The 26233-nt window shown below is 38.3% G+C and overlaps 1 protein-coding gene and 1 long non-coding RNA gene across 6 annotated transcripts in view; both read left to right on the forward strand.

Moving 5' to 3' along the window:
* The first annotated feature begins 584 nt into the window (after nucleotides 1-584).
* The window catches only part of LOC128511194 (uncharacterized), a 241013-nt gene continuing 215364 nt past the window's right edge, over nucleotides 585-26233 (forward strand). For all 5 annotated transcript variants that reach the window (XR_008356163.1, XM_053483922.1, XM_053483921.1 and 2 more), the window contains exons 1-5: nucleotides 585-667; nucleotides 834-1136; nucleotides 1305-1619; nucleotides 1711-1761; nucleotides 2797-2847. Coding sequence is in view for 4 of the 5 variants with exons in the window: in XM_053483922.1 (XP_053339897.1) it covers nucleotides 610-667; nucleotides 834-1136; nucleotides 1305-1619; nucleotides 1711-1761; nucleotides 2797-2847 (778 nt within the window). In the remaining variant the exon portion in view is untranslated. The remainder of the gene's footprint in view (nucleotides 668-833; nucleotides 1137-1304; nucleotides 1620-1710; nucleotides 1762-2796; nucleotides 2848-26233) is intronic.
* LOC128511199 (uncharacterized) lies at nucleotides 6018-7217 on the forward strand. The gene is made up of 3 exons (XR_008356167.1): nucleotides 6018-6084; nucleotides 6939-6976; nucleotides 7127-7217. It is a non-coding gene; the product is annotated as an uncharacterized LOC128511199 (long non-coding RNA).

A 26233-nucleotide genomic window follows, 5' to 3' on the forward strand; every position in this document is an offset into this window, starting at 1 on the left:
GTTGTGCGGTTGGGTTCTCAATCAGCTACAAAGATGGAATCATTCTCAGAGGCGATGTTTTGCTGTGTGCAATACTCTGCATGTCTACTACCACTACAGATTCCTAACAGCAGAACCTTTAATGCAAAAGTACAAATCAGTGTGATATTTTGTAACGAGTTTGACAGTCAGTGCATTTGCAGAATTCTGCATTTTCTTGATGTGCGCTTGCCGTCTTTGTGTCAACACCAGACATTTCAGCACTGCTGCAATCTACCAGAAATCCATGTCATCTAAGTTTGTGTGGTATTAATATTGGTGTCTGGTTAAAAGAAAGAAAAAGATACCTGATCTAAACCCAAGTAGTGTTTGGATATTAAACTTTAGTGCTAGCCATGGGTTTAATCACTATGTCTAAAAATAAGGTGATTCCAGATGGTACGGAAATATCAGTTAGTAATGTATAAAGTTCTTATTAGTAAGTCTGTGAATTTGAGCACAAGGGAGATCTCAGCGTTTTGTTAAACTCTAGAGTATGTGGTTTTCCTGTGGCTTTAATGACCCGCTTCCTGACTTTGTTACTTTTAAAGCAAGTGTACCGATGTGTTCACTTCATCCAGTGTCTGTGAAATGGCTCTGCTCGTCCTCCTGCTCTTCTTCCACCTGATTCTGGACATTAACTCTCAATGTGAGTCGATATTGTGGTGCTGTGAGTTTAGTGTTGTGTTTTAACAGCTGATAAAATCAATTCAAGAGATTTTTGGAGATACATTTCCATTTATACACCGTGATTTAATTTTACTGCTTTGTAGTTTGATGTTCAGTGTGTGTATAACTACATGGTTTGGTTGTAGATGTTCCTCAGCCCCGGCTGTTCGTGTCTCCTGAAGTTCTCACAGTGAGCGGATCAGTGTATCTTCACTGTGATGTTCCACACAGTGTTAAAGTGTCTCAGTGTTATTTCTACCCAGAGAGAGACGACACAAACATAAAACTCTCTCCATCATGTCAGCTCTCAGTCACTGGTTCTGAACTGATCAGGTGGACAGGACGCAGCTCTCCTGGAACTCTTCATATTATTTGTTACTACACTGTGGATAAATCATGGATTCAGGCTCCTTCTCCTCACTCTCTCCCAGCTTCAGTCACAGTGCGGTGTAAGATCTATGTTACAACTTATAGTAGACCTTTATGTAATTTGTGCACTTTATGTACGTATTACTGTCTGTGTGAATCATAAAATTACCTTAATGTACTGTGACATTCATGTTAGTGTAATTCATTAATTTAATTTAAGAATATTTATTTTATTTATTCCTCTGCAGATCAGAAACCGGTACTAAGTGTCGCTCATGATGATCAGTTTGATGAATTCAGACTTGTGTGTGAAATACCAGAGTCAGAGTCAGTAAGAGCTGATTTTAGCTGTAATCTCTACACTGGAGAAAATCCTCAGCCTTATCGAACCCAAACATCTCAAAAGAGACAATCTGGGAATCTGGTTTGTATTTTTAAAGCAGAGAGAAATGATCTGTTCAGACGTCTGCAGTCAGTAAAGAGTGATGAAGTGAGCTGTGATTATTCACTGATCTCTGACCCGACTGCTCGCTCTCTAATGAGTGACAAATACAACATGAGACGTAAGTTATATTTAATCACATGACTGGGGTTTTATGTGCATGTATATATTTTTTTGCATTTTATGCTTATTTTAATCTAATTGTATTTTAGATTTCTTTCCTGAACCAACACAGCCACCCACAACGAACAGACCTACTACTGGTAAGTGACTCAGATTTAATGCACATTACACTGGAGGTCTTCATTTTGCTCTGGTCATTTGAATTGGTTTAGTAAAGGCAAAAAAATCCACTGTGTGTAGGGTTTATTTTGGTATGTCTCAATTAGATTTAAGTCACCAATGTCCCTTAGTGTCCCAGTTTATTTCTTCATCTGTTTAATAATTAGTAATAGATTACAGTTATTATTAAATGCATAAATTTATTTCTAGCTCCTTCAGATTTTCAACTTTGATCACCACAAGACAATTAATGATTAATAAGCTTATTGTGTAGTAGTTCTCACTATAGGGATTAAAAATTCCAACAATAAACTATTTTCAACCATTAGCCTTAAAACAGTTCAGTTTATTTTGCTGGAGTAAAATATGTGGTTTTATTACCAGCAATAAGATAATGTACATTAATTCATTTATATTTGGCCAAAACATGATATTGGTGATAAAAATTGCCTCACCGCAGTGTAGTGTCTGTAACTTTTTTTTTGGAAAATTCTTCTAGTGATCTTAATTGTTTTTCAGATGAAACTTGGCAAATTTGGATTTCACATGAAAAGACGTAAACCTAAAAAAGTGTATTATTCTAAAATGCAAAATTTTAAAGATGTTTTCACATGAATTTGACATGGTTACAGAAACTAAAAATTTTTTTGGGAAAAAAATCCTTAATTTTGCACAGAATGCTTTAATGTAGACAACAATTTTTATAGTTTATATGATTTTAGAAGCTTACATAAATTTTATTATTAAAAAAGACAGTATAATGCTGAAAAATGGCAATTTTGGGTCCCCATCTCTCCAAAACGGCTGAAGTTGCAACTTAAAATCTTTAGTGAATAAAGATTGGTCACTTCCATGCCATTTAAACTTAAAAAGTACAGTAGCTTTGTTACCACAGACATTTGTAGTATTTCAGTATATATGTTTATATAAAATATATAAATAAATAAAATAAGCAGCACTACTGTGTTTTGGCTGTTTATTCATATTAGTTCTAACCTGAGAATTCTCTCCTGTAGCTAAAAGAGTCACCCAAAATCATCCTCACAGCTCAGCCAGCGCTCCTAACAGTGAGTCCCGCATTCATATATACAGTATTACAGTATCACACTCAGCAACTGGGATTAGAATAAAATCATCCTCAGGTTTAGTTTCTGCAAGATGTTGCCCTTTGTTTTGTTAGATTTATTTTCTTCACCAACGACGTCATTTACAACTACAGAGAAAACTATTACAGGTTGGGTTTAAACTTTTGATAATTTCCCTTTAATGTGCATTATGTATAAAATTAGAATACAATGAGATTTTTTTATTTTATTTATTTAAATGTTACAGACATACAACAAAGTCATTTTGCTGCTTGTGTAAATGTGTTACATGCTTTTTTCTTTTGTTAGTGTTGTTTACTGTAACATTAAAGCCAAGCACAGCTGAAGAGAAATCTACTAGAGGTTAGTTAGGTCCAAATTAAAGCTTTTATAATTCCTGTTTAATGTATTTTTCAGTTTCAGATTGTATTCTCATATTCATTCTAATTTCTACAGTTGTGCATCAAACTATTATTTTTTTTAGGTACTTTACATGTATTTGCTTTTCATTTTGATATTTGTACTTTTTGTTAGAGCTGTCGACATTATGGCCAACAACAACAACAATAACAACAACAACAACAACAACTAAGGATAAATCTTCTATAGGTTAGTTAATTCTTCCAGCTACCACTGTTTGTATTTTTAAGTTATAATATAATCATTAATTTTTATCATGGACTATATGCCGTACTTCTGTTTGTAGTTTTTCCAGCTCTAATTTCGAAATAAAGAGTAACACACATCTCTTTGTGTAATAGTTTTATACACTGTCGGGTCAACAGTTACCATTTCAGAAGGTTCAATTACCATTAATGAGGATGACTAGAGACACTTTGGTGATGTTGCATGGTAAAGATTGGACAGTAGAAATTAGAACTATGTTTAATAGTGAAAGTAAGAGAATTTCCATACACACACACATTGTAATGAAAACTCACAGGATTAGGACTAAACAGCTGTGTGTTCATAAGAAAACCACTTGTTAGTGAGACTCATCAGATAAAAATCTTCAATTTGCTAAGTAACATAAAGATTAGACTTTGGAGCGATGAAAGTGAAATGAGCAAATCAAAATCTATAATTTTTTTAAAATTGTACATACATATATGTAAGCTGTAGTGAACTACCTGTATAGCGTAATCATCATCAGCAGCATTTTTTAAAATAAGGTTTATATTGATTTAAAACCTTTATGTTGTTCTGAGTAGGAATAAAATGTCCTTTATTTTATATATAATCATCATGTCTAACAACCTAGAAATCTTCCCAGCTAACAGAAAGCATTAGACTTCAATACGTTCAACTTTACTGCTACAAAAATATTTTTCATGTGATCATTAAAAACAAAACAAAAAAAAAAACAATGTGACAATTTAGCAGGTTGGGCCTCATAATTTATTTTTTATTAAGCTGAGGATAAATTTATTTGGACTCAAATTTCATTAGTAAAAGTCTCAGTAACACTAATTATTTATTAGTGTTGTAATCAATCACCACTGATTTACATTTAGTCAGGCCCACAAATCTCAATGAAAAGGTCACAGCTAATTGTGAAAGATTTAAATTGGTTATTTGTACAATTGTAATTGTATTTTGAAATTTTACATGTGATTTTGTTAAGGATCTTTGGCTGTCTTACTGCTGTCAGTCACCGGTGTGTGTGTTTTACTGGCTGTACTGATGAGCGTCTGTCTCTGCAGGTTTGTCAGTAAGTCTATCACTTCAGCTTCTGCTTTGACTATTGCCAAATGTAATATGTGTGTGTCTAACTGATTGTGTAGAGACAGTGCCTTGCGAAAGTATTCATACCCCTTGAATCTTTTCACATTTTGTCATGTTACAACCACAAACATAAATGTATTTTATTGGGATTTTATGTAACAGACCGACACAAAGTGACGCATCATTGTGAAATGGACGGAAAATTATAAATATTTTACAAATAAAAATGTGGCGTGCATTTGTATTCAGCCCCCTTTACTCTGATACCTCTAACTAACATCCAGTGGAACAGATTGCCTTTAGAATTCACCTGATTAGTAAGTCATCTGATGTGTAATTTAATCTTAGTATAGAGACAGCTGTACTGTTAAGCCCTCAGAACACACCAGACAGTTTAGGAATGAGGTTGTGGAGAAGTTTAAAGCAGGGTCGGGTTATAAAACATATCTCAAGCTTTAAACATCTCATGGAGTATGATTCAATCCATCATTTGAAAAATGGAAACAGTACAGCACACCTAAGTGCAAACCTACCAAGACATGGCCATCCACCTAAGCTACAATGAAATTGTTAAGATCAAAGCATATTTGTTAGAATGGCCAAGTCAAGAGAATGGCAGGACTCAAAAATTGCTGTTCACACACGCTCTCCTACCAATCTGACTCAGCTTGAGCTATTTTGCAAAGAAAAATCGGCAAAAAATCTCTCTCTAGATGTGCAAAGCTGGTAGAGACACACCCCAAAAGACATGTGGCTGAAATTGCAGTGAATGGTGGTTCTACACTTTTCAAAAATATTAATTTGTAATATATATATATATATATATATATATATATATATATATATAATATAATTTAATATTTTCCTTCTACTTTGTGTTGGTCTATCAAATAAAATCCTAATAAAATACATTTACATTTGTGGTTGTAACGTGACAAAATGCGGGAAAAGTTCAAGGGGTGTGAATACTTTTGCAAGCCACTGTAGAATTGATGGAACTTACTGTTTGGTCTTTTTCTTTTTTTCAGAAAAGCAAGCGGCTGCGAGGTTAGAAATGTGTTATGTTCCGCTAAGTAGTGTGTGTGATTTCTGACTGACAAATCAACCCCTGATGGTTGTGTATATCTGTGTGTTTCTATGAACCTTTTTTCCAACAGATGTAAAATGGATTTGCCCCATGGTGATCAGGGTACGTTTATCAGTTCCTTTCTTAGCTAGTAGAATGAAAAAAAGCACTGAGACCACTGTTAGCACACATCCACTGAGCATACTCCAGGTATACATGTTTGTTTTTTCTCCAGGAGCCATGATGTCTATAATCTATATGAACACAGTGAGTAAAATTTTGGTCATAAAATGTTTAATTATTAGAAGTATTACTTTAAATTACCACTGAGGTTAATGCTTTAATTCTGCCTGCTGTTTAGTTCGCCAAAGATGCTGCTGGGACTTATTCTGTGAGCAGCTCAGTACCATTATCGTCCCTGTCTTTCGGTAAATTATACAGCACAAACTCACACACACAACATACTGTAATAGTGCTTTAAAACAAATTGAGAAAACATGCATCAAGAAAGGAAGCAGGTAAAAAGAAACAGTAAAGAAAGTGGCCTAAAACCCCTCAAAGAACACAGTACCTTTGCCTCATACTACCTGTGTTGTAATCAGAAAGCATCTGATTATATTTCTGTCAGTTTTTGGTCCATGTAATGAAAAATGGTATGAATGACCATGACCTTTCCAAGAAGCTAGGATGTGTGAAGAGAAAAATGATACTGTTTGGTAACATAAGCTTTTTCAAAAAGAAAGCTACTTTACATTGAGGTTTTACACACATTGCTCAAATCTATTTACGCTGGTGTCTACAATACGCAGAAAAGCAGAACAAATATCTAAACAATCATGCTATGATTAGTATCATTGCAAATCTTTATGTCTGTTTTGGTCCGGTTTCCTTTCCAAAAACATGCTGGTTGGACTAATTGTAATTTCCAAATTGGCTGTAGTGCATGAGTGTATGTGCATGCTTGTGCCTTGTGACGGACTGGCACACTGTCCAGGGTGTATCACGTCTAGTGCCCCAGGTCCTCTGGGATAGGCTCCAGGCCTTGTGTAACTCTGTACAGGATAAGCGCTATAGAGAAAAAGTGAGTGAGATATCAATATAAACAAAGACAGACAGATAGATAGATGTCAAGGATTTAATCATAACTTTTAAGTTTTAACATTTATAGTTTTCTACAGTAAAAAAAGTCCAGTAAAGTCTAGCTCAAAAATAAATGAAAACATAACTTCAGTATTTTATTAATCAGTACATCAGACCACTGTGTGACGCTTTGAATTTTCAGACACCAGTGAAGACAATGAAGATTCTCAGCACTCAGGGGTAAGGAGTGTATTTTTACACTAGTTTGTGGTCAGGATTAAATATTACACCATTTCCTTGCTTTGGCAGTCAGTGACCTCAATGCAAGTCTAAATATCTTACACAACTGCTTATGCTTGACTTGTTGCTGTTTCATTCTGATTCTTTCAGGATGACATGTATCACGTGTACTGTACCGTCCCTGACACAAGTCAACACCAAATGCATGAGTGAGGTGAACAGCCTGCTGCAGAGAACAAACACACCAAATGTAAATTATGTGTTAGTTTTAGTTTCTTTCATGCAATACATTACTTGATGTATCACTTTGTTTAGGAAATGTAAATAAATTGATTTCACGATTTTACATTGAAGACTGGGTCAAGTCTTAATAAATACATAAAATCTATATTTTTATTTGAGCTTTTGCTGACACAAAGCTGTTAAAAGTGCTGATTGTTTTGAAGAAATAGTTGTCATAGGAAGCAAAAAAAGCCACAAGCAAGCTTCTGACTCTCAATACACACAGAGAGATTAGAGGTAATGAGGTCATGCTACATACAGGAGTAACAGAGACAGAACGCGAGGACCACCACAGAGGACACGGGGATATTAACCCCTTTAGAAAGTTTAACCTCTATTCTTTACATTACATTTCATACCTCTTATTTCATACTTATGTTTTTTTTTTATTCATAATGTTAGCTTAATCCAGTGGTTCGCAAAAATTTTCTGTCGTTCCCCACTTAAGGCGGTGGGCGAATTTTCAAGCCCCACTTGTCAACAAAATAGAAATCAGCCAAGTTTACTATTTATTGAAATATTAATTTCTAAACCAATAAGATCAAATAACACCAAGTTCAAAACAGATAAAATACACATGCAATTGTTATAACAGACTTACTTCGTCACTTATCTAGAGCTTTCTTTCAAAAAAGTCGAGTGGCTTATTAACGTGACTGGGGTGTGTTGTCTCTCAGTGTCTTCCTACTTTGTTCGGTCTCGTGCTGTCTGCTGCCAGTGGTTTAACACACAAAACACACACAGGTCTCTCCTTTGCCCCCACCATCCCCACCATGAATCCAAGCGTAACATAGGCTTTATCATATTTTCCTTTTTGGTTGATTAGGCTGATGATGCTGAATCACCTGCTTTTTTGTGTTCAATGTATCCACTGACGTTATTATGCTCTCTACATACAGAACACTACCTGCCACGAATTATATATAATTGCATTTATATATAAGTAGACACTCTCATAAACATGTGTGTATGTGTGATGTGTGTATGTAGATATATGTATATGTACACTCACCTAAAGGATTATTAGGAACACCTGTTCAATTTCTCATTAATGCAATTATCTAATCAACCAATCACATGACAGTTGTTTCAATGCATTTAGGGGTGTGGTCCTGGTCAAGACAATCTCCTGAACTCCAAACTGAATGTCAGAATGGAAAAGAAAGGTGATTTAAGCAATTTTGAGCGTGGCATGGTTGTTTGTACCAGACGGGCCAATCTGAGTATTTCACAATCTGCTCAGTTACTGGGATTTTCACGCACAACCATTTCTTGGGTTTACAAAGAATGGTGGGAAAAGGGAAAAACATCCAGTATGCGGCAGTCCTGTGGGCGAAAATGCCTTGTTGATGCTAGAGGTCAGAGGAGAATGGGTCGACTGATTCAAGCTGATAGAAGAGCAACTTTGACTGAAATAACCACTCGTTACAACCGAGATATGCAGCAAAGCATTTGTGAAGCCACAACACGCACAACCTTGAGGCGGATGGGCTACAACAGCAGAAGACCCCACCGGGTACCACACATCTTCACTACAAATAGGAAAAAGACGCTACAATTTGCACGAGCTCACCAAAATTGGACAGTTGAAGACTGGAAAAATGTTGCCTCGTCTGATGAGTCTCGATTTCTGTTGAGACGTTCAAATGGTAGAGTCAGAATTTGGCGTAAACAGAATGAGAACATGGATCCATCATGCCTTCTTACCACTGTGCAGGCTGGTGGTGGTGGTGTAATAGTGTGGAGGATGTTTTCTTGGCACACTTTAGGCCCCTTAGTGCCAATTGGGCATCGTTTAAGTGCCACGGGCTACCTGAGCATTGTTTCTGACCATGTCCATCCCTTTATGACCACCATGTACCTATCCTCTAATGGCTACTTCCAGCAGGATAATGCACCATGTCACAAAGCTTGAATCATTTCAAATTGGTTTCTTGAACATGACAATGAGTTCACTGTACTAAAATGGTCCTCACAGTCACCAGATCTCAACCCAATAGAGCATCTTTGTGATGTGGTGGAACGGGAGCTTCGTGCCCTGGATGTGCGTCCCACAAATCTCCATCAACTGCAAAATGCTATTTTATCAATATGGGCCAACATTTCTAAAGAATGCTTTCAGCACCTTGTTGAATCAATGCCATGTAGAAAAGGGGTCAAACACAGTATTAGTATGGTGTTCCTAATTATAATTTAGGTGAGTGTAAAGTCATAGGGTTATGGTTTACACATTATACATTATTAATTACACCAAACGAATTTGATTATAAAAAAAGCAAGATAAAAAAAACATGTATAGGGGAAAAAATTAGTTATATATTTTTTTATTTACTGTATGAGAATTTGTATTAATCGTCTCGACGGCTGTCACGTGCCTAGGGTTAATTAAAATAGTAATAATATATTTGATAATAGTAAACCTTTGAATGTATGTCCTAATATAATATTTGATAGAGATTTTGTAGGGGGCAATCCGCGGCAGGGGGGGGGGCATTTTAGCGCATAACACCGGTTTGTGTCCGCGGTAAAGTTAGTTTTATAATCACATCTCCGAATTCAATAGCTGCGTAAATAAACCCACAAATAAGACCCACATATATTTCCGCTCTACATTGTCTTTAAGCTACATTCGCCTTAAATTATACAAGTTTAAAAGCATAAACACCATTATTCTCTACAGCGCAACAAATGATTTAGGGATTATCGCAAAATGCTGCACACCAACAAAAAGCGTAGAACGATATTGATCTTCCCTGCTGTTCAGCGCCTAAAGGATCAAAAAGCAACTTTGTTGCTGCACTGGAAACTAGAAATGCCAGACCAGTACTGACCGATAAAATATACATTTTTAACAAAAATACATCAGCGTACATGTTGGAGTAAATGAAATTACGTATATAATACCGAATGTTTTGCACTATGGTTCCACTTTTTCTCCGATGTTATTTTAATTTACTTGTATTAATGATCCATTTTTTTTGCATGTGATAATTTAGTTACGAGTGTCTGATCTTTATTGTCAATTAAGAAAAGCATGAATTAGAATAGGTACTTTCCTATTATTTTCCACTAATTCCCTCCCGTTCATTGCGCCCCACCTGTCATGTCTGTATTCCCCACTAGTGGGGCGCCACACACGTTGAGAACCACGTGCTTAATCACATGGTAGAGTCTAAAAACAGCAACACAAAGGAAAGGGAAAAACTAAACTTGAAAAAAAAACCTTTTCCCTCAGGCAAAACAATATAAATAAGATTTTAGTTAATTTGATGTCATTTCATCTGCATCACTGCCATCTGTTTTGTCTGGGGTGCAATTTTTTTTCTTCCTCATTGCATTATTTTTATGATATTCCATTTATAAATTTTTTTAATATGATTTTAAATGTAGTGAAGTACAATACTTTAAACAAAACATACTAAGTAAAAGTAAAATTATAGATTTTAAAAACTACTTTAAAAGTAGAAGTACAAAAAAAAAACCTCAATTACAGTAACACGATTAAGCGTAATTCGTTACTTTCCACCTCTGGAAAGGGTTATGGCTGAACCGTGCTCCATAGCGTTTTCCTGGGCAAGCATGCACAAACACTCTTACAGCTTACCTATTTTTATATTCCTTGCTGCAGTAAAAGAGGAAACAGCTATAAAGATTACACAAGTAATTATGCAGTAGTACACACAAAAACACATGCACATGTGAGGAAAGAAAGTGCACAAAAGGTACAGTATTACGCACACACACACATACACACAGTGTACCTCAGGATGAAAGGGGTGACAAGACGTTTGCGGTCTTTCTGAAACTCCAACGTCTCACATTTAAGAGACTTGTGTGTGCAGAGGTTAAGGCATATAAACTCTGTCTCACACACACTTAAAAGATGTGTATAATGTGTGCCTTGTGCGTGTGCACTTTAAGAAATACTAATTGTAAAGACCCCTGGTGTTACAGCATGCCTTATCAAAACACCTCTTACACCTGGGGGCTGTTCCATAAAAGCCGCTTAGAAAAGCGAAGATTAAAGTCTAAAACCTGACTTGAATGAGCTGAGCTAAACATCCGCGCTTAAATTGGTTCCATAACAGTAAGTTGAGGATCATGTGATTTTACTAATTTGAGTCAGGTTTAAATAGTCTAGATAATTGCGCACGCACGCCATTGTTTAAAAGTCCTGAAAAGTCGAGCATGGGTCAATCGATTTACTGTGGGCTACCATGTCAACAAAAGGAAAAGATAGAGCAGCGATGGTTTAGACCATATTAAGCAAAATAATTATTTGCATATGTGTCTCGTATAAGTCTGCCTGTTTCATTTTCTTCCAATACTGCTTCATTGCCCCAGTCTTCCTCTTCACAGAGTTCTGTTTTAGGCCCACTGCTTTTTTCCCTTTACATGCTACCTTTACAGCAACATAATTCGTAAACATGGTATTAGTTTTTATTGTTATGCTGATGACACACAAGTATACGTTTCAGCAAAACCAGATGAGAAAAAACAGTTTACTAAAGTTGAGCAATGTGTGCAGGAAATAAGAGATTGGATGTTAATTAATTTCCTTCTACTTAATGCTGATAAGACAGAAGTTCTAGTCATACTGTAGGACCACAAGCAGCTAAAAGTAAGCTTTTCGATCACACTGTGATTTTAAATGGCCTTTCTGTTCCATCAAGTGCACCAGTAAAAGACTTTCCTGTGATTATAGATTCCAGCTATTCATTTGAAGCTCATGTAGATAACATTACCAGGATGGCATTCTTTCACCTACTTCGATCAAAGGATGCAGGCTGCTTGTCAGTACCGCATATTATTAAAACTACAGCAGGGGGCAGAGCTTTTTTTTTTTTTTACAAAGCTCCAAAATTATGGAATAGTCTTTCAAATAATGTTCGGGACTCAGACACAGTCTCAGTGTTTAAGTCCAGGCTAAAAACCTATTTATTTAGCCAACCATTTGTAAATAGATATGCCTTAGGTAAAGGAGCAGATCTGGGGGACTCATGGACGTAGAGTATTAGGTGAACTGGTATGTTAAGATGCTGTCTTCCCCACTCTCATTGATCACTCAGGTTGTTGACGTTGAGGTTATTGGTTGCTTTACATGTCAGGGAGCCCTCATGTTTGTGTTTCCTTCTGGCTCTCCCTATTAGTTATGCTGTCATAGTTAGTCTTGCCGGAGGCCCTGCTTGCACTCTGCACTAAATATACATTCACCTTGTTATGACCCAGAGTCATATAGGTATAAAAATAAATGTATTGCATACTAACTTGTTTTTGTTTCTACTTTGGATTTGTTGTATTCTTTGAAAGTGTTGTATGTGTGCGTGTTATAGGAGACCTCCTGTGACTGGCCCATTTAAACATATTGAAGCAAGCTGATTGGACAAGCTGGGATCCCCATGTTAAAAACCCACCACTTAACAGCGCTCTCTCTCTCTCTCTCTCTCTCTCTCTCTCTACCCTGCCACTCCCAACTAAACCGTTTGCGTGTGAACTTTGCTTAGTGTGATGTGAAGTTAAAAACTGCAGTCTGAGCTGTGACCAAAACTGAAGTTGTGTTGTTAACTAGTGAAAAAAGAATCACTGTATATCTTAAGCACTTTGTAGCCTCTGTAGGAGTGAGAAGGCCCTTTTATTTTTACCTTTGTATTTTTCTCCTGTTTCTTGTCTAGGTAGTTAGGTTAGACATGTTTGTATTTTATTTTGAATTTTATTTTGACTAGGCAAGCCTAGGGCGCGGTAAATTATTTTTGTTTATTGTTTTGGCCATTGCTCAACAAATAAAGCTAAATAAAGGCTACATTTACTTTGAATTAAATTTTAGTAAACATGGGCCCAATAGAAAAATCTGGACAAATGCACTAATATGTGCACTTTGCACATATTAAAAGAAATATAACAAAACAAAGCATACTGCAACATGCTAAAACTAAAATTAACCGTTACTTTACCAAATTGAACTAATATACACAATAATAATCTACTATATATGCATGCATGTAATCACGTAATCTTGATTTTAGGTTCAAAACTAGCAATACAAATAATCATGCAATGATCAGATTAATGTGATTGTCTAACCATAATATAGGAATAGTAGTAGGTAAATTAAAAATAAATATTAAACATGATCAATTAATTGATTTAATCTGATTTAATTCATCTTTAATCTCAATACTTATCCTAGTTGATATATAAGGTCAAAATCATTAAAATAATCACTTAGTTATAGAAATATGTTTAAAGTATAATCAAAATGAATAGATCTTCTCATTTGGGTAAGTTTTGACCTTTTTTTTTTGTCTGTCTGGCAGTTTTTTCTTATTGTTGGTGGTGATATGGAGTTTAAGTTAGAGGATTTAACTACAAATCCAACTAGAGAGAAGTTGGACACATGTCGTAAGGATGATTTAATTTTGGTTGCAATTTTTTTTTATGTGCATGTGACAGTGCAAGAAAGAGGGAGATTAAACAACTCCTAATAGAAAAGCTAAATGAACGGGGTGTGTTTAAAAAAAACAACTTTAGCTGATGGAGTTAAACTGGGTGAGATTTCTGGTGTTCCTACCCCACTCAAAGACCTCCCAGTGCAGCCGGGCATGACGGCAAAGGAATTAAAGATAACTCTGTGTATAAGGGAGGTGGAAGTAAGAAACAGGGAGTTGGAGGTGAAAGCCATGCTTCTAAGAGTAAAAGCTCTGGAAATGGAGCGGGGAGCCACTGTACTTCTCTCACAAACACCCTCTTCAGATCCCCAGAACAGCTTTGATGTGAGCAGGCACATTGCATTAGTTCCACCTTTTAGAGAGTCAGAAGTAGATTCTTATTTCAATGCATTTTAATGTATTGCTGTAGCATTAAAGTGGCCAAAGACCGTATGGCCTCTTCTTCTGCATTGTACATTTGTAGGAAAAGCTCAGGAGGTGTGTACCACTTTGTCCATTGAAGATAGTCTAGATTATGATAAGATAAAGGCCACAGTACTCTTAAGCTTATAGGCAACATTTCAGAAAGTGTGAAAAAACTGCCACGCAGACATATGTGGAGTTTGGTAGAGAGAAGGGCGTTCATTTTATTAAATGGTGCAAAGCTAGTAAAGTTGAAACTTTAGAGAATTTGCGTAAGCTTATTTTGTTGAATTTAAAGATCGGCTTCCGGAGAAAATAGTTATTTATTTAAATGAGCAAAAAATCTCTTGCTACTGCTGCTGTGTTAGCAGATAAGAGGAAAAATTTAACCGGTCAAAATAGTGCACCGTTTAGAAACGCGTTTTACTGTTATGAGCATGGTCACCTCATCGCTGTCTGTCCCACTTCAATTCAATTCAATTTTATTTATATAGCGCTTTTAACAATGGTCATTGTCTCAAAGCAGCTTCACAAAAATAAAAGAAATTCTTAAAAAAATAATAATTAATATTAAAAATAAATAAAATAATAATAATAAAATAATAATAATAAAATAATAATAATAATAATAATAATAATAATAATAAATTGTGTATGTGTAAGAAAAATGTGTCTAGATAATAATGAGATGAATTAATGAAATTTTTCCGATGAGCAAGCCAAGGGTGACGGCGACAGTGGCAAGGAAAAACTCCCTGAGATGGTAATAGGAAGACCTTGAGAGGAAGCAGACTCAACAGGGAACCCATCCTTATTTGGGTGATAACAGATAGAGATTATATAACACCATGTGTGTTATGCACCTGAAAGTACAATATAACAGAAATTCTTTAAATTAACATGAAGTCCAGTTCAGCATAGGGATGAGTCAGTAGGTGCAGAGGGCAGATGGGGTCTGGATCACTGGGAGCACAGGAGCAGGATGTGTAGCTCTAACCATAATAAGGCAGAATTCAGCTGGAGCGGGTCCTTCTCTGGATGCCTCAGGATCCTCACAGGGTTGGCCTTTGTCTACTGAAGCTGGTACAATTTCCAGATGCCTCGGGATGGGTAGAAAAGTACAGAACAGATGGAGAGAATTAGCGTAGTTGCCATTCAGGATAGATGTACTAAAGTATGAAGTTATGAAATGAGTTGTGCGTATGCCAGATTAAAGAGATGCGTCTTGAGTCTAATTTTAAACTGGGAAACTGTCTCTGAGCCCCGAACACTGTCTGGAAGGCTATTCCAAAGCTTTGGAGCTAAATATGAAAAAGCCCTACCCCCTTTTGTAAATTTTGAAATTCTGGGAGTTACAGAAGTCCAGAGTTTTGTGATCTTAAGGAGCGTGGTGGATTATAGTGTATCAGAAGACTGGTTAGGTATGTGGAAGCTAAACCATTTAAAGCCTTGTATGTAAGTAATACTATTTTGTAATTAATTTTAAACTGAACAGGTAGCCAGGGATGATAATATTGGGGTTATATGATCATATTTTTTGGATCTAGTGAGAACCCTGGCGGCTGCATTTTGGACTACTCTAAAAAGAAAGGACTACTCTAAAAAGAAAGGAACAAGCCAAAAATCTAAAGGCTCCAAAAGGTCCATCATGTATCGCCCTTATTCACCGCAGTAAAAACCAATAAACAAATTGAAGAGGACTTCAAACCGTTCATCTCTGATGGTTTGGTTTCACTGGGTACTGAGGATGGAGGCATTCCGATTAAAATATTAGGAGACACAGGTGCCAAACAGTCCCTCATTTGTCAGAATGTACTACTGTTCTCAGCTCAGTCCTATTGTGGGTCAGATATATTGGTGTGGGGGGTAGACCTAAATGTAGTTCGGGTCGGGGAAATATAGGATAGCAGTTAGAGCCGAGTTACCAATAGCAGGTGTTGATTTAATCCTCGGTTATAATTTGGCTGGAGGGAAAGTCCTGGTTGTGGATGTGTCTGGTTGTGAACCTGTTGTGTTAGCCTTTCCCGTTTTTTTCCTGTCTGTGCAGTAACCCATGCCCAGGCACGGAAGCTCAGTGATGTGGTGGATCTAAGTAATTCATTCCTGAACACCCCCGATCCCTCTGCTTCATCAAGGAAAGTTAGACTCTGAACCTGTGTGCCTTGAGTTGCAGCCAGAAGTCTCATCTGGATTAATAGACCGAGAGCAATTAGTTACGGCACAGCAATCTGATCCAACTCTGTCGTCTTGTTTTAAAATGATGGATAACCCTACATGTGAAAACTTCGTGTGTTACTTTTTTAATGATTGTCTTCTAATGTGCCGCTGGACTCCGAGCTCTGGTTTTAAACATGACTCAATTTGTCAAATCGTGGTGCCACAGCCTTATTACTCACAGGTCCTAAGTTTAGCACATGATCATGGGATGTTTCCTGAATGGGTTCTGTTGATTCTTTGCCTGTAGTTGCTCCTGTTGTATCTTTTGCTTCATTTTCTGCTGTCCAGCCGTATCACCTGAGTGATGATGGGATAAATGACAGACATGGTTCACTTCCCTGTGCCCTGTGTCTTCAGAACTCAGAAATTCTGTCTAACCTAGATGGATATTTGTCTCACCTGTCAAACCCAGCAAAATTGGACCTCATGAAGCTTATCGGCACGTACCCTGCACTCTTTAACGACATTCCCACACAAACCTCTGTTATTAGCCATGATATTGATATAGGTGATCATAAACCAATAAAGCAGCATGCTTACCCCGTAAACCCAGTAAAACGTGAAATAATGTAGTGTCTTAATAATCTAGAAAATCTTCTCTTTCATGGTTTTGCTGTTCCAAGCAACAGTCCATTGAGTTCACCCTCCCTTCTTGTCCCAAAACCTGATCAGACCCAATGTTTTTGCACTGACTATCGCAAAATAAATTCTATCACCAAACCAGATTCGTTTCGACCTCCCCGCATGGACGACTGTGTAGGTAGTGCAAAATCTGTCACAAAGTTAGACCTCCTAAAGGGTTATTGGCAGGTCCCTCTAACCAAACGTGCCTCAGAAATTAGGGCTTTTTTCACCCCAGATGATTTTTTTTACAGTACACAGTGATGTCATTCGGACTGAGAATTGCACCAGCCCCTTTTCAGCGGCTTATGAACATTGTACTTTCAGGCATCACTAACTGTAAAGTTTACCTACTGTAGATGATATAGTGGCATACTCGTCATCCTGGTCTGAACATTCAGAAACCCTTTGTGAACTCTTTAATCATTTGTGCTCTGCTTCTCTCACACTTAACCCAGTTAATGTGAATTTGAAAAAGCTGTTGTTATCTAGTTGGGAAAACAAGTAGGTCAAGGTCAAGTCTGCCCTGTTTCTACCAAGGTGCAGGCTCCTCGAACATGTCGGGAGCTCAGACGTTTTTTGGGGATGGCTGGTTATTATCGTGCATTTTGTAAAAACTTTTCAGATGTTGTAGCTCCCTTAACCAATTTAGTAAGTCCTAAGACTCCATTCCAGTGGTCAGGGAAACAACCTTATATATTGTGGCTGTGACCATACCTAACTGTTATCTCTCCTCTTCTGCTCTCCCCTCTCCTTCTCTCTTCTCCTCTTTCTTTTCCCTCTCTCCCCGTTTCTCTCTTTCCATATTTCCCTCTCTCTGTCGAGCTACACATGTCATTCCTGAGCTGCCAGTGATCCAGACTCCCTCTGCCCTCCAGGCCTGTCTGACCCATCCTGGTGCCCTGCTTCTGGTTGGCGATCTTGGCACATGGCCCGAGTGTCTCCTTGGGATGCATCTGGTGTCTGGGGATGGTTTCACTCTACCATGAAGACGGTTATGGCCTCGACTAGTGTTGACAGTTGTTTCTCTGTGTACTTGACAGTCTACCGGAGTCTCCAATAACTACGTGGACTTCATATTAACATCAATTTACATTAACTGTTATAGCTGAACTGCCTGTAACCTAACACACAGTATAAATGCAGATCAATTCCTGCTTTCTGTTTCACCCAGATGAGGATGGGTTTCTCTCAAGGTTTCTTCCTATTACAATCTCTTTTTTCTTTGCCACTGTTGCCCTCGGCTTTCTCACCAGGGACTATCTGATAATTTTGATTCATTCACATTCCATACAAACTTAACTAATTCTTTTGATTGTGTAAAACTGCTTTGCAACAATGAGGATTGTTAAAAGCGCTATACAAATAAAATTAAATTTAATTGAATTGCTTGAGTAAAGTCAGTTGCACTTGGATCCAGCTTTAACCTTCAATCTCTATCATATACTGTAGAATTTATCCATTTAATAAAACAGCCTTTATTCATATTTAGCTCTTATTTAAATTTTATTTAACCTTCATAGTCCCATTTTTCAGGTATTTCTTATTATTTCAGATAAACTAAAATCCATTGTTTAGATTGAAGAAATACCATGCCTTAAACAAATATAAATACAGATGTGAACAGTGGGTGAAGCATTCGGTAATGTTTTGTGCGTTTGTTTGTTTAACTGAAAAAGTCCCATTAGATATATTTTTCCCCTAATGTGACCTCATAAATGAAGACGCCTCTCCCCAGGCTTGTTGTACAGCTCTGTTGCTCCCTGGAGGGACGTAGCTCAGGAGTAGCTCATTTACACTAAAACAGCACATTTGGTGGAGGAGAAATTGTAACATATGGGACCTCTAATGTAAAGCATTGAAAGTTAACACTCTTGAGCAGGGTTGCCGGGTTATATTTAAACTTCTCACTTTAAGTACATCAATCAAAAGGCTTGTTACATGCCCGTGTGTGTGGCATGTAAATGTAGGCGTAGAGGCGCGGATGCTGGTGGCGGCGTGCACGCGCGCTCTTTTTCTCTCTCTCTCTCGCTTTTCCTTTCCTGCAGGTGGCCCCGCCCTGATTGGACGTGCGTGACGTTCGCCAGGATTGGCCGTCTTTGGACCTGCGCGTCTTTTTAAGATCATCGAGGGAAGCCGGAAGCGCGCGCTGTGTGATATTTTTTGGAGATGTTGTTTGTGCTTGTTTGTGTATTGAAAATCGAGCTGTTGGTCGCGCCTGTGTTGTGAGCTTGTGTGGTGTGTGTTTTGGTCTTTTGTGTTTATGTTAATGGTTGTAGATATTGTAAATAGTTATCTTTTTGTTTATATATGTATTTCTTTTATGGAAGCAGTAGGGGTTGGGTGCCATTTTAGTTAGACCCGTTTTCTCCTGTTTTCAATGTTTAGTTAGGGAGTCAGTTTAGCCCTGTGTTTTTTGGTTTAGTTTTTCTTTGTAGTTTAGTTAGTTTCTGGGAGGAGATAGGGCAGGGATTTTGTTTATTGTTTTGGCCTTGGCCCAACCCTGAAGCCGAGAGCTTCCGGTGTGTGTGTGTGTAAAAATAAATAAAAGAGTCACAAGTAAAGTTGGTTGTCGGTTGTAAGATTTTATTATTTATTACGCCCTGGGACCCTAGACCTGGGGACGTAACAAAGTGGGGGCTCGTCCATTGCGAGTAAGAAAGTGGGAGCTCATCCATTACAAGTAAGAAAGTGGGTGACTCATTAATAAAGTGAGGGCTCGACAATTGTGAGTAATACATTAGTTTGTTTGGCTGCCTTCTTTAGTTGCTTGTACAGTTGGTACATATATAATAGAAAAAATGGATTTTGATCTAATTGCCTTTACGCTATCTCCTAGCACGGAGCAGTTTAATCGCTGTCGTAAAGACGATTTGTTTAAAATAGCTGATTTTTTTGGAGTTGACGTGCCACGTAATGTCTCAAAAACGGAGGTAAGAAAATTTTTATATAAACAATTGGTTAAACAGCAGATTCTGCCTCAGGAGTCTAGGAGGAATGTTGACGATAGAAGCTCTTCAACGCCGACGGAAGTCGACGTGAAGCCACCATCTACGCCACACTCACCCACAGCTTCCAGGTACCAATTAACTGCACCACCTCCCACGTCAGTATTCACAAATTCGGACCAACTATTAAATTTAAAAGCAAAAGAAATAGAATTGGAAATTAAACGAGAAGAAACTGAGGCAAAAAGGCTTCGTTTAAGGGAGCTAGAGCTTGAGATAGAGAGGGAGCGTTTTCAGCGAGATCACAGCCGGCTTCACCGGGCTGAGAGCGCGTTGGAGAGTTCCCCTGCTTCTCCATCGTTTGCTCAGTTACCTACGGGGCCTGCGCCGGTCTCTTCTAGTGTCGTTTCTGCCCCAGTAACTATTTCTTTGCCGAATTTTGACGTGAGCAAACATATTAATTTAGTCCCTCCGTTTAGAGAAACCGAAGTGGATAGCTATTTTATAGCCTTTGAACGTGTGGCAGCTACTTTGCAGTGGCCAAGAGCGATGTGGGCTCTACTTTTACAATGTAAGCTAACCGGCAAAGCGCAAGACGTTTGTTCAGCGTTGCCAATAGAACAAAGTCTGGATTACGACGTGGTTAAACAAACTGTTCTCCGTGCTTATGAGTTAGTACCGGAGGCGTATAGACAAAAATTTAGAGCCCATAAGAAGATAGACAAACAAACTTTTGTTGAGTTCGCCCGAGAAAAGCAAGCTCTTTTTGAAAAGTGGTGTGCGGCAACTAAAACTACTACCTTTGAAGCCTTAAAAGAGTTAATCTTACTAGAAGACTTTAAAAACTGTATATTTGAAAATATAGTCATTCACTTAAACGAACAAAAAGTCATGTCTCTGTCGGCAGCCGCTGTGCTGGCTGACGAGTTCGTTTTAACACACCGAACAGTTTTTACTCCTACGTTGAGAACTGATAAATTTGCCGTCCGTGGGGTGGAAGGGCAGGTGAATCCTTCGGCTGGTAGTGTGAGACCGGCAAAGGGAGGAGTTTTTAGAAGTTCTCAGTATCGCACGGGGGGAGGTAGAGTCTGTTTTTATTGCCTCAGTAAAGATCATCTTATTTCAGACTGCGAAGCCTGGAAAAAGAAAAAAAATGCATCAGCGAAATCTAAGAGTGTAGGTTTTATTAAAAGACAAAGAGAACATGTTTTACCTGATCCAACAATAGCAGCATATAAACCCTTCATGTTGCAGGGATGGGTGGCAGACAGCTCGGAAGGCATTCCCAGGTCAGTGTCTGTTCTGCGAGATACAGGTGCAGCCCAAAGCTTGATGCTAGCTGGCACACTACCTTTGTCACAGAAAACGGGTCTAACTAAAATGGCACCCAACCCCTACTGCTTCCATAAAAGAAATACATATATAAACAAAAAGATAACTATTTACAATATCTACAACCATTAACATAAACACAAAAGACCAAAACACACACCACACAAGCTCACAACACAGGCGCGACCAACAGCTCGATTTTCAATACACAAACAAGCACAAACAACATCTCCAAAAAATATCACACAGCGCGCGCTTCCGGCTTCCCTCGATGATCTTAAAAAGACGCGCAGGTCCAAAGACGGCCAATCCTGGCGCACGTCACGCACGTCCAATCAGGGCGGGGCCACCTGCAGGAAAGGGAAAGCGAGAGAGAGAGAGAAAAAGAGCGCGCGTGCACGCCGCCACCAGCATCCGCGCCTCTACGCCTACATTTACATGCCACACACACGGGCATGTAACAGGCTTAAGACTAAAGAAGGGTTTTTGTGACGATGAAACAGTGGATGAAGATTCCACCTATCTTCTCAGTGTTTTCCTGCCGAGTTACGGTGTGTATGAATGATGAGGATTTTTAATTTGCAGTGTAGATCTGCAATACCTGGATATTATATGTAAAACCTGGCGATCCTGCTTACGAGTATCACACAGTATAATTTTGTTCAAGGATTTGCTCCAGGAATCTGATGTTTGCCCCAGGTGTCTGATGCCCATTCTGACAATGAGCTATTTTTGTCTAGAATAAGTTTCTGTAGCATTTTTATTTTACCATTCAACAGGTAATACTTAAAATAATGTAGGCAGCAGTGACAGCGCACGCACTTGCACTGTCAGCGAACACAAAAGTAATTTTTCATTCATAAATTATTCCAACCGGTAGCACTTAAAATAATGTTCATTGGCTACTGACAGCTTAGTAGGTAAATAACATATTTTCAAGTGCTTCCTGTTGAAATAATTTGTGAATGAAAAATTACTTGTGTGACTTCTACAGGTCCTTCTCAAAGAATTAGCATATTGTGATAAAGTTCATTATTTTCTATAATGTACTGATAAACATTAGACTTTAATATATTTTAGATTCATTACACACAACTGAAGTAGTTCAAGCCTTTTAATTATTTTAACATTGATGATTTTGGCATACAGCTCATGAAAACCCAAAATTTCTATATAAAAAAATTTGCATATCATGAAAAGGTTCTCTAAACGAGCTATTAACCTAATCATCTTAATCAACAAATTAACTCTAAACACCTGCAAAAGATTCCTGAGGCTTTTAAAAACTCCCAGCCTGGTTCATTACTCAAAACCGCAATCATGGGTAAGACTGCTGACCTGACTGCTGTCCAGAAGGCCATCATTGACACCCTCAAGCAAGAGGGTAAGACACAGAAGGAAATTTCTGAATGAATAGGCTGTTCCCAGAGTGCTGTATCAAGGCACCTCAGTGGGAAGTCTGTGGAAAGGAAAAAGTGTGGCAGAAAACGCTGCACAACAAAAAGAGGTGACCGGACCCTGAGGAAGATTGTGGAGAAGGACCGATTCCAGACCTTGGGGGACCTGCGGAAACAGTGGACTGAGTCTGGAGTAGAAACATCCAGAGCCACCGTGTACAGGCGTGTGCAGGAAATGGGCTACAGGTGCCGCATTCCCCAGGTCAAGCCACTTTTGAACCAGAAACAGCGGCAGAAGCGCCTGACCTGGGCTACAGAGAAGCAGCACTGGACTGTTGCTCAGTGGTCCAAAGTACTTTTTTCGGATGAAAGCAAATTTTGCATGTCATTCGGAAATCAAGGTGCCAGAGTCTGGAGGAAGACTGGGGAAAGGGAAATGCCAAAATGCCGGAAGTCCAGTGTCAAGTACCCACAGTCAGTGATGGTCTGGGGTGCCATGTCAGCTGCTGGTGTTGGTCCACTGTGTTTTATCAAGGGCAGGGTCAATGCAGCTAGCTATCAGGAGATTTTGGAGCACTTCATGCTTCCATCTGCTGAAAAGCTTTATGGAGATGAAGATTTTATTTTTCAGCATGACCTGGCACCTGCTCACAGTGCCAAACCACTGGTAAATGGTTTACTGACTGGCCTGCCAACTCTCCTGACCTGAACCCCATAAAGAATCTGTGGGATATTGCGAAGAGAAAGTTGAGAGACGCAAGACCCAACACTCTGGATGAGCTTAAGGCCGCTATCGAAGCATCCTGGGCCTCCATAACACCTCAGCAGTGCCACAGGCTGATTGCCTCCATGCCACGCCGCATTTGAAGCAGTCATTTCTGCAAAAGGATTCCCGACCAAGTATTGAGTGCATAACTGAACATAATTATTTGAAGGTTGCCTTTTTTTGTATTAAAAACACTTTTCTTTTATTGGTCGGATGAAATATGCTAATTATTTGAGAAAGGAATTTTTTTTTTTTCATAAGCTGTATGCTAAAATCATCAAAATTAAAACAATAAAAGGCTTGAACTACTTCAGTTGTGTGTAATGAATCTGAAATATATGAAAGTCTAATGTTTATCAGTACATTACAGAAAATAATGAACTTTATCACAATATGCTAATTTTTTGAGAAGGACCTGTATATAGACCACGCCCATGTCTGGTGAGATTTAAAAATAATGCCAGAAATCCTGTGTAACATCTTAACACCTCTTAACACCACGAATGTTAATGGCTAATACTCACATTCAGTAAAGTTGATTCGCTAATTCGCTATTCTCTCCATCTGTTCTGTACTTTTCTACCCATCCCGAGTCATCTTGAGATTGTACCAGCTTCAGTAGACAAAGACCAACCCTGCGAGGATCCTGAGGCATCCAGAGAAGGACCAGCTCCAGCTGGATTCTGCCTTATTATGGCTGGAGCTACACATCCTGCTCCTGTGCTCCCAGTGATCCAGACCCTATCTGCCCTCTGCACCTACTGACTCATCCCTATGCTGAACTGGACTTCATGTTAATTTAAAGAATTTTTGTTATATTGTACTTTCAGCTGCATAACACACATGATGTTATATCATCTCTACCAGTTATCACCCAGGGATGATAAGGATGGGTTCCCTGTTGAGTCTGGTTCCTCTTAAAGGTCCTACACATTATATTTTTCATTAAATGTTAATATGATCTTTAGGGTCCTAATGAAAAGTTTGTATTATACGTTAATTAAAAATTCAAAAGGATTGTGTAAAAAAAACACTACTTTTACCTGGTAAAAACTAGCTCTGTTCTCAGCAACCTGTTTCAGTACATGCTAATTTAAATGCTCATGACCTCTGCTGAGCCCAACCGTTCCCCCCCACCCCCGTTCTGTGGGGCGTGACACGTGGGGTATAGCGACGGAAGTGTAGTCCAGTGCGGGCAATGCTTTGGACTGCATTACCCACAAAGCATTGCCACAACGCAGTGCTTTGTGGGTAATGCAGTCCAAACTGGAAAACTATGGAATATGGAGCCCGAGTCTGTTTTCTTCAGTCGTTTTTGGTTTGATTTAAGTACGGAACCTACGCGGAAGTTTGTAATATCGCCTGACAACGCAGAAATTAAAAGAATGGACATGATCGACTAGATTTGTCTTTCTCATCACTGCATGTGCATGAATTAACGGGTTGTTGCGCTGCCGCGAGCAACAACAACAAAAGCGGAGAAACTTACCGAGAGAGATACGAACGCGATGTGTTTACTGATGTGTTTACATGACTTCTTAATCTTCGACAGACATCGTTATAAACCATCTAACGTTACAAGGGTAAGCATAATATAGTTTTCCGACTACGTACACAGTTTGCAACTAGACAATCACCTTAATGCATTGTTTATTATGAGCGGGCGATTAGGGATTATATAAAGATGGATGTACACAGAGAAGAAGCCATAACCATGTTCTATGAGAGTATAAGTTAACTTACACTCCGCATTCATCGTGATTATTAGAAAAGGCGATCTGCAAAGAGTCATAGTAAAATAAATCACACTCACTGAGCCTGGTGAAGATAAAGCAGGAACACGAAGCGTTAGTACAGATCCGATTTTTAGGAGCAGCTTCCTAGTAAAACCTGCTTTATATTGACCCGCGTTTATAAAGCAGTCTGGTGAAAAATGAGTAGTGCAAACATGAACGCATTTAGGTAAATCGGCGGGGACGTTAGCTTTAAAAACTAAATTCAGCCACTGCGTCCTCAGTGGCTCAGATGTCGGTAGTAAATGCCGACTGCTGTGTTCGCTATTACACCCAACAACTGTACACAACACTCGCTTAGGCGACATTTTGCTCCAACGGCGAAAAAACAATGGCCGACAGCTTCTTCTCACTCGGGGCGGGTCTTTGCTAAAACACCAGTGTCAATCAACTTGTGTAGGAACGCCCTCTTGTGGTGTGGCGTCACAAGGCAAGGCTTTTGCGATTGGCCTGATTTCAGAAGGGGGATGTTACTGTAATAAACGAAAATAAAACCACTGGGCGGCTCTTTATCATCGTAGAGTGGTTGTGTACGCACTCTCCTAACACACAGTTTAATCCAAACAGCTTAAAATAGTGCATGTAGTGCTGTATGACCCCTTTAAGGTTTCTTCCTATTGCCATCACCTCATTTCCTTGCCACTGTCGTCGTCACCCTTGGCTTGCTCATCAGAGACATTTCATTTATTCATCTCATTATTATCTAGACACATTTTTCTCACACATACACAATTTATTATTATTATTATTATTATATATATATATATATATATATATATATATATATATATATATATATATTTTTTTATGAATTTCTTTTATTTTTGTGAAGCTGCTTTGACCATTGTTAAAAGCGCTATATAAATAAAATTAAATTGAATTGAACAATAACTATAAATATATGTATTATGCCTTTTCCCACAAGTAAACACTCTTTATTTTGTAATAAAATTGCGATAAAAAAAAGATTAAAATCCTGACCTGTGACTGGTAAATATTAAATAATAAATGCTTGGTTATGATGGAGAGATCAGGCCCAATGTAACATATATA

Source organism: Clarias gariepinus, chromosome 23, assembly GCF_024256425.1.
Source record: "Clarias gariepinus isolate MV-2021 ecotype Netherlands chromosome 23, CGAR_prim_01v2, whole genome shotgun sequence".
NCBI classification, from domain to species: Eukaryota; Metazoa; Chordata; class Actinopteri; order Siluriformes; family Clariidae; genus Clarias; species Clarias gariepinus.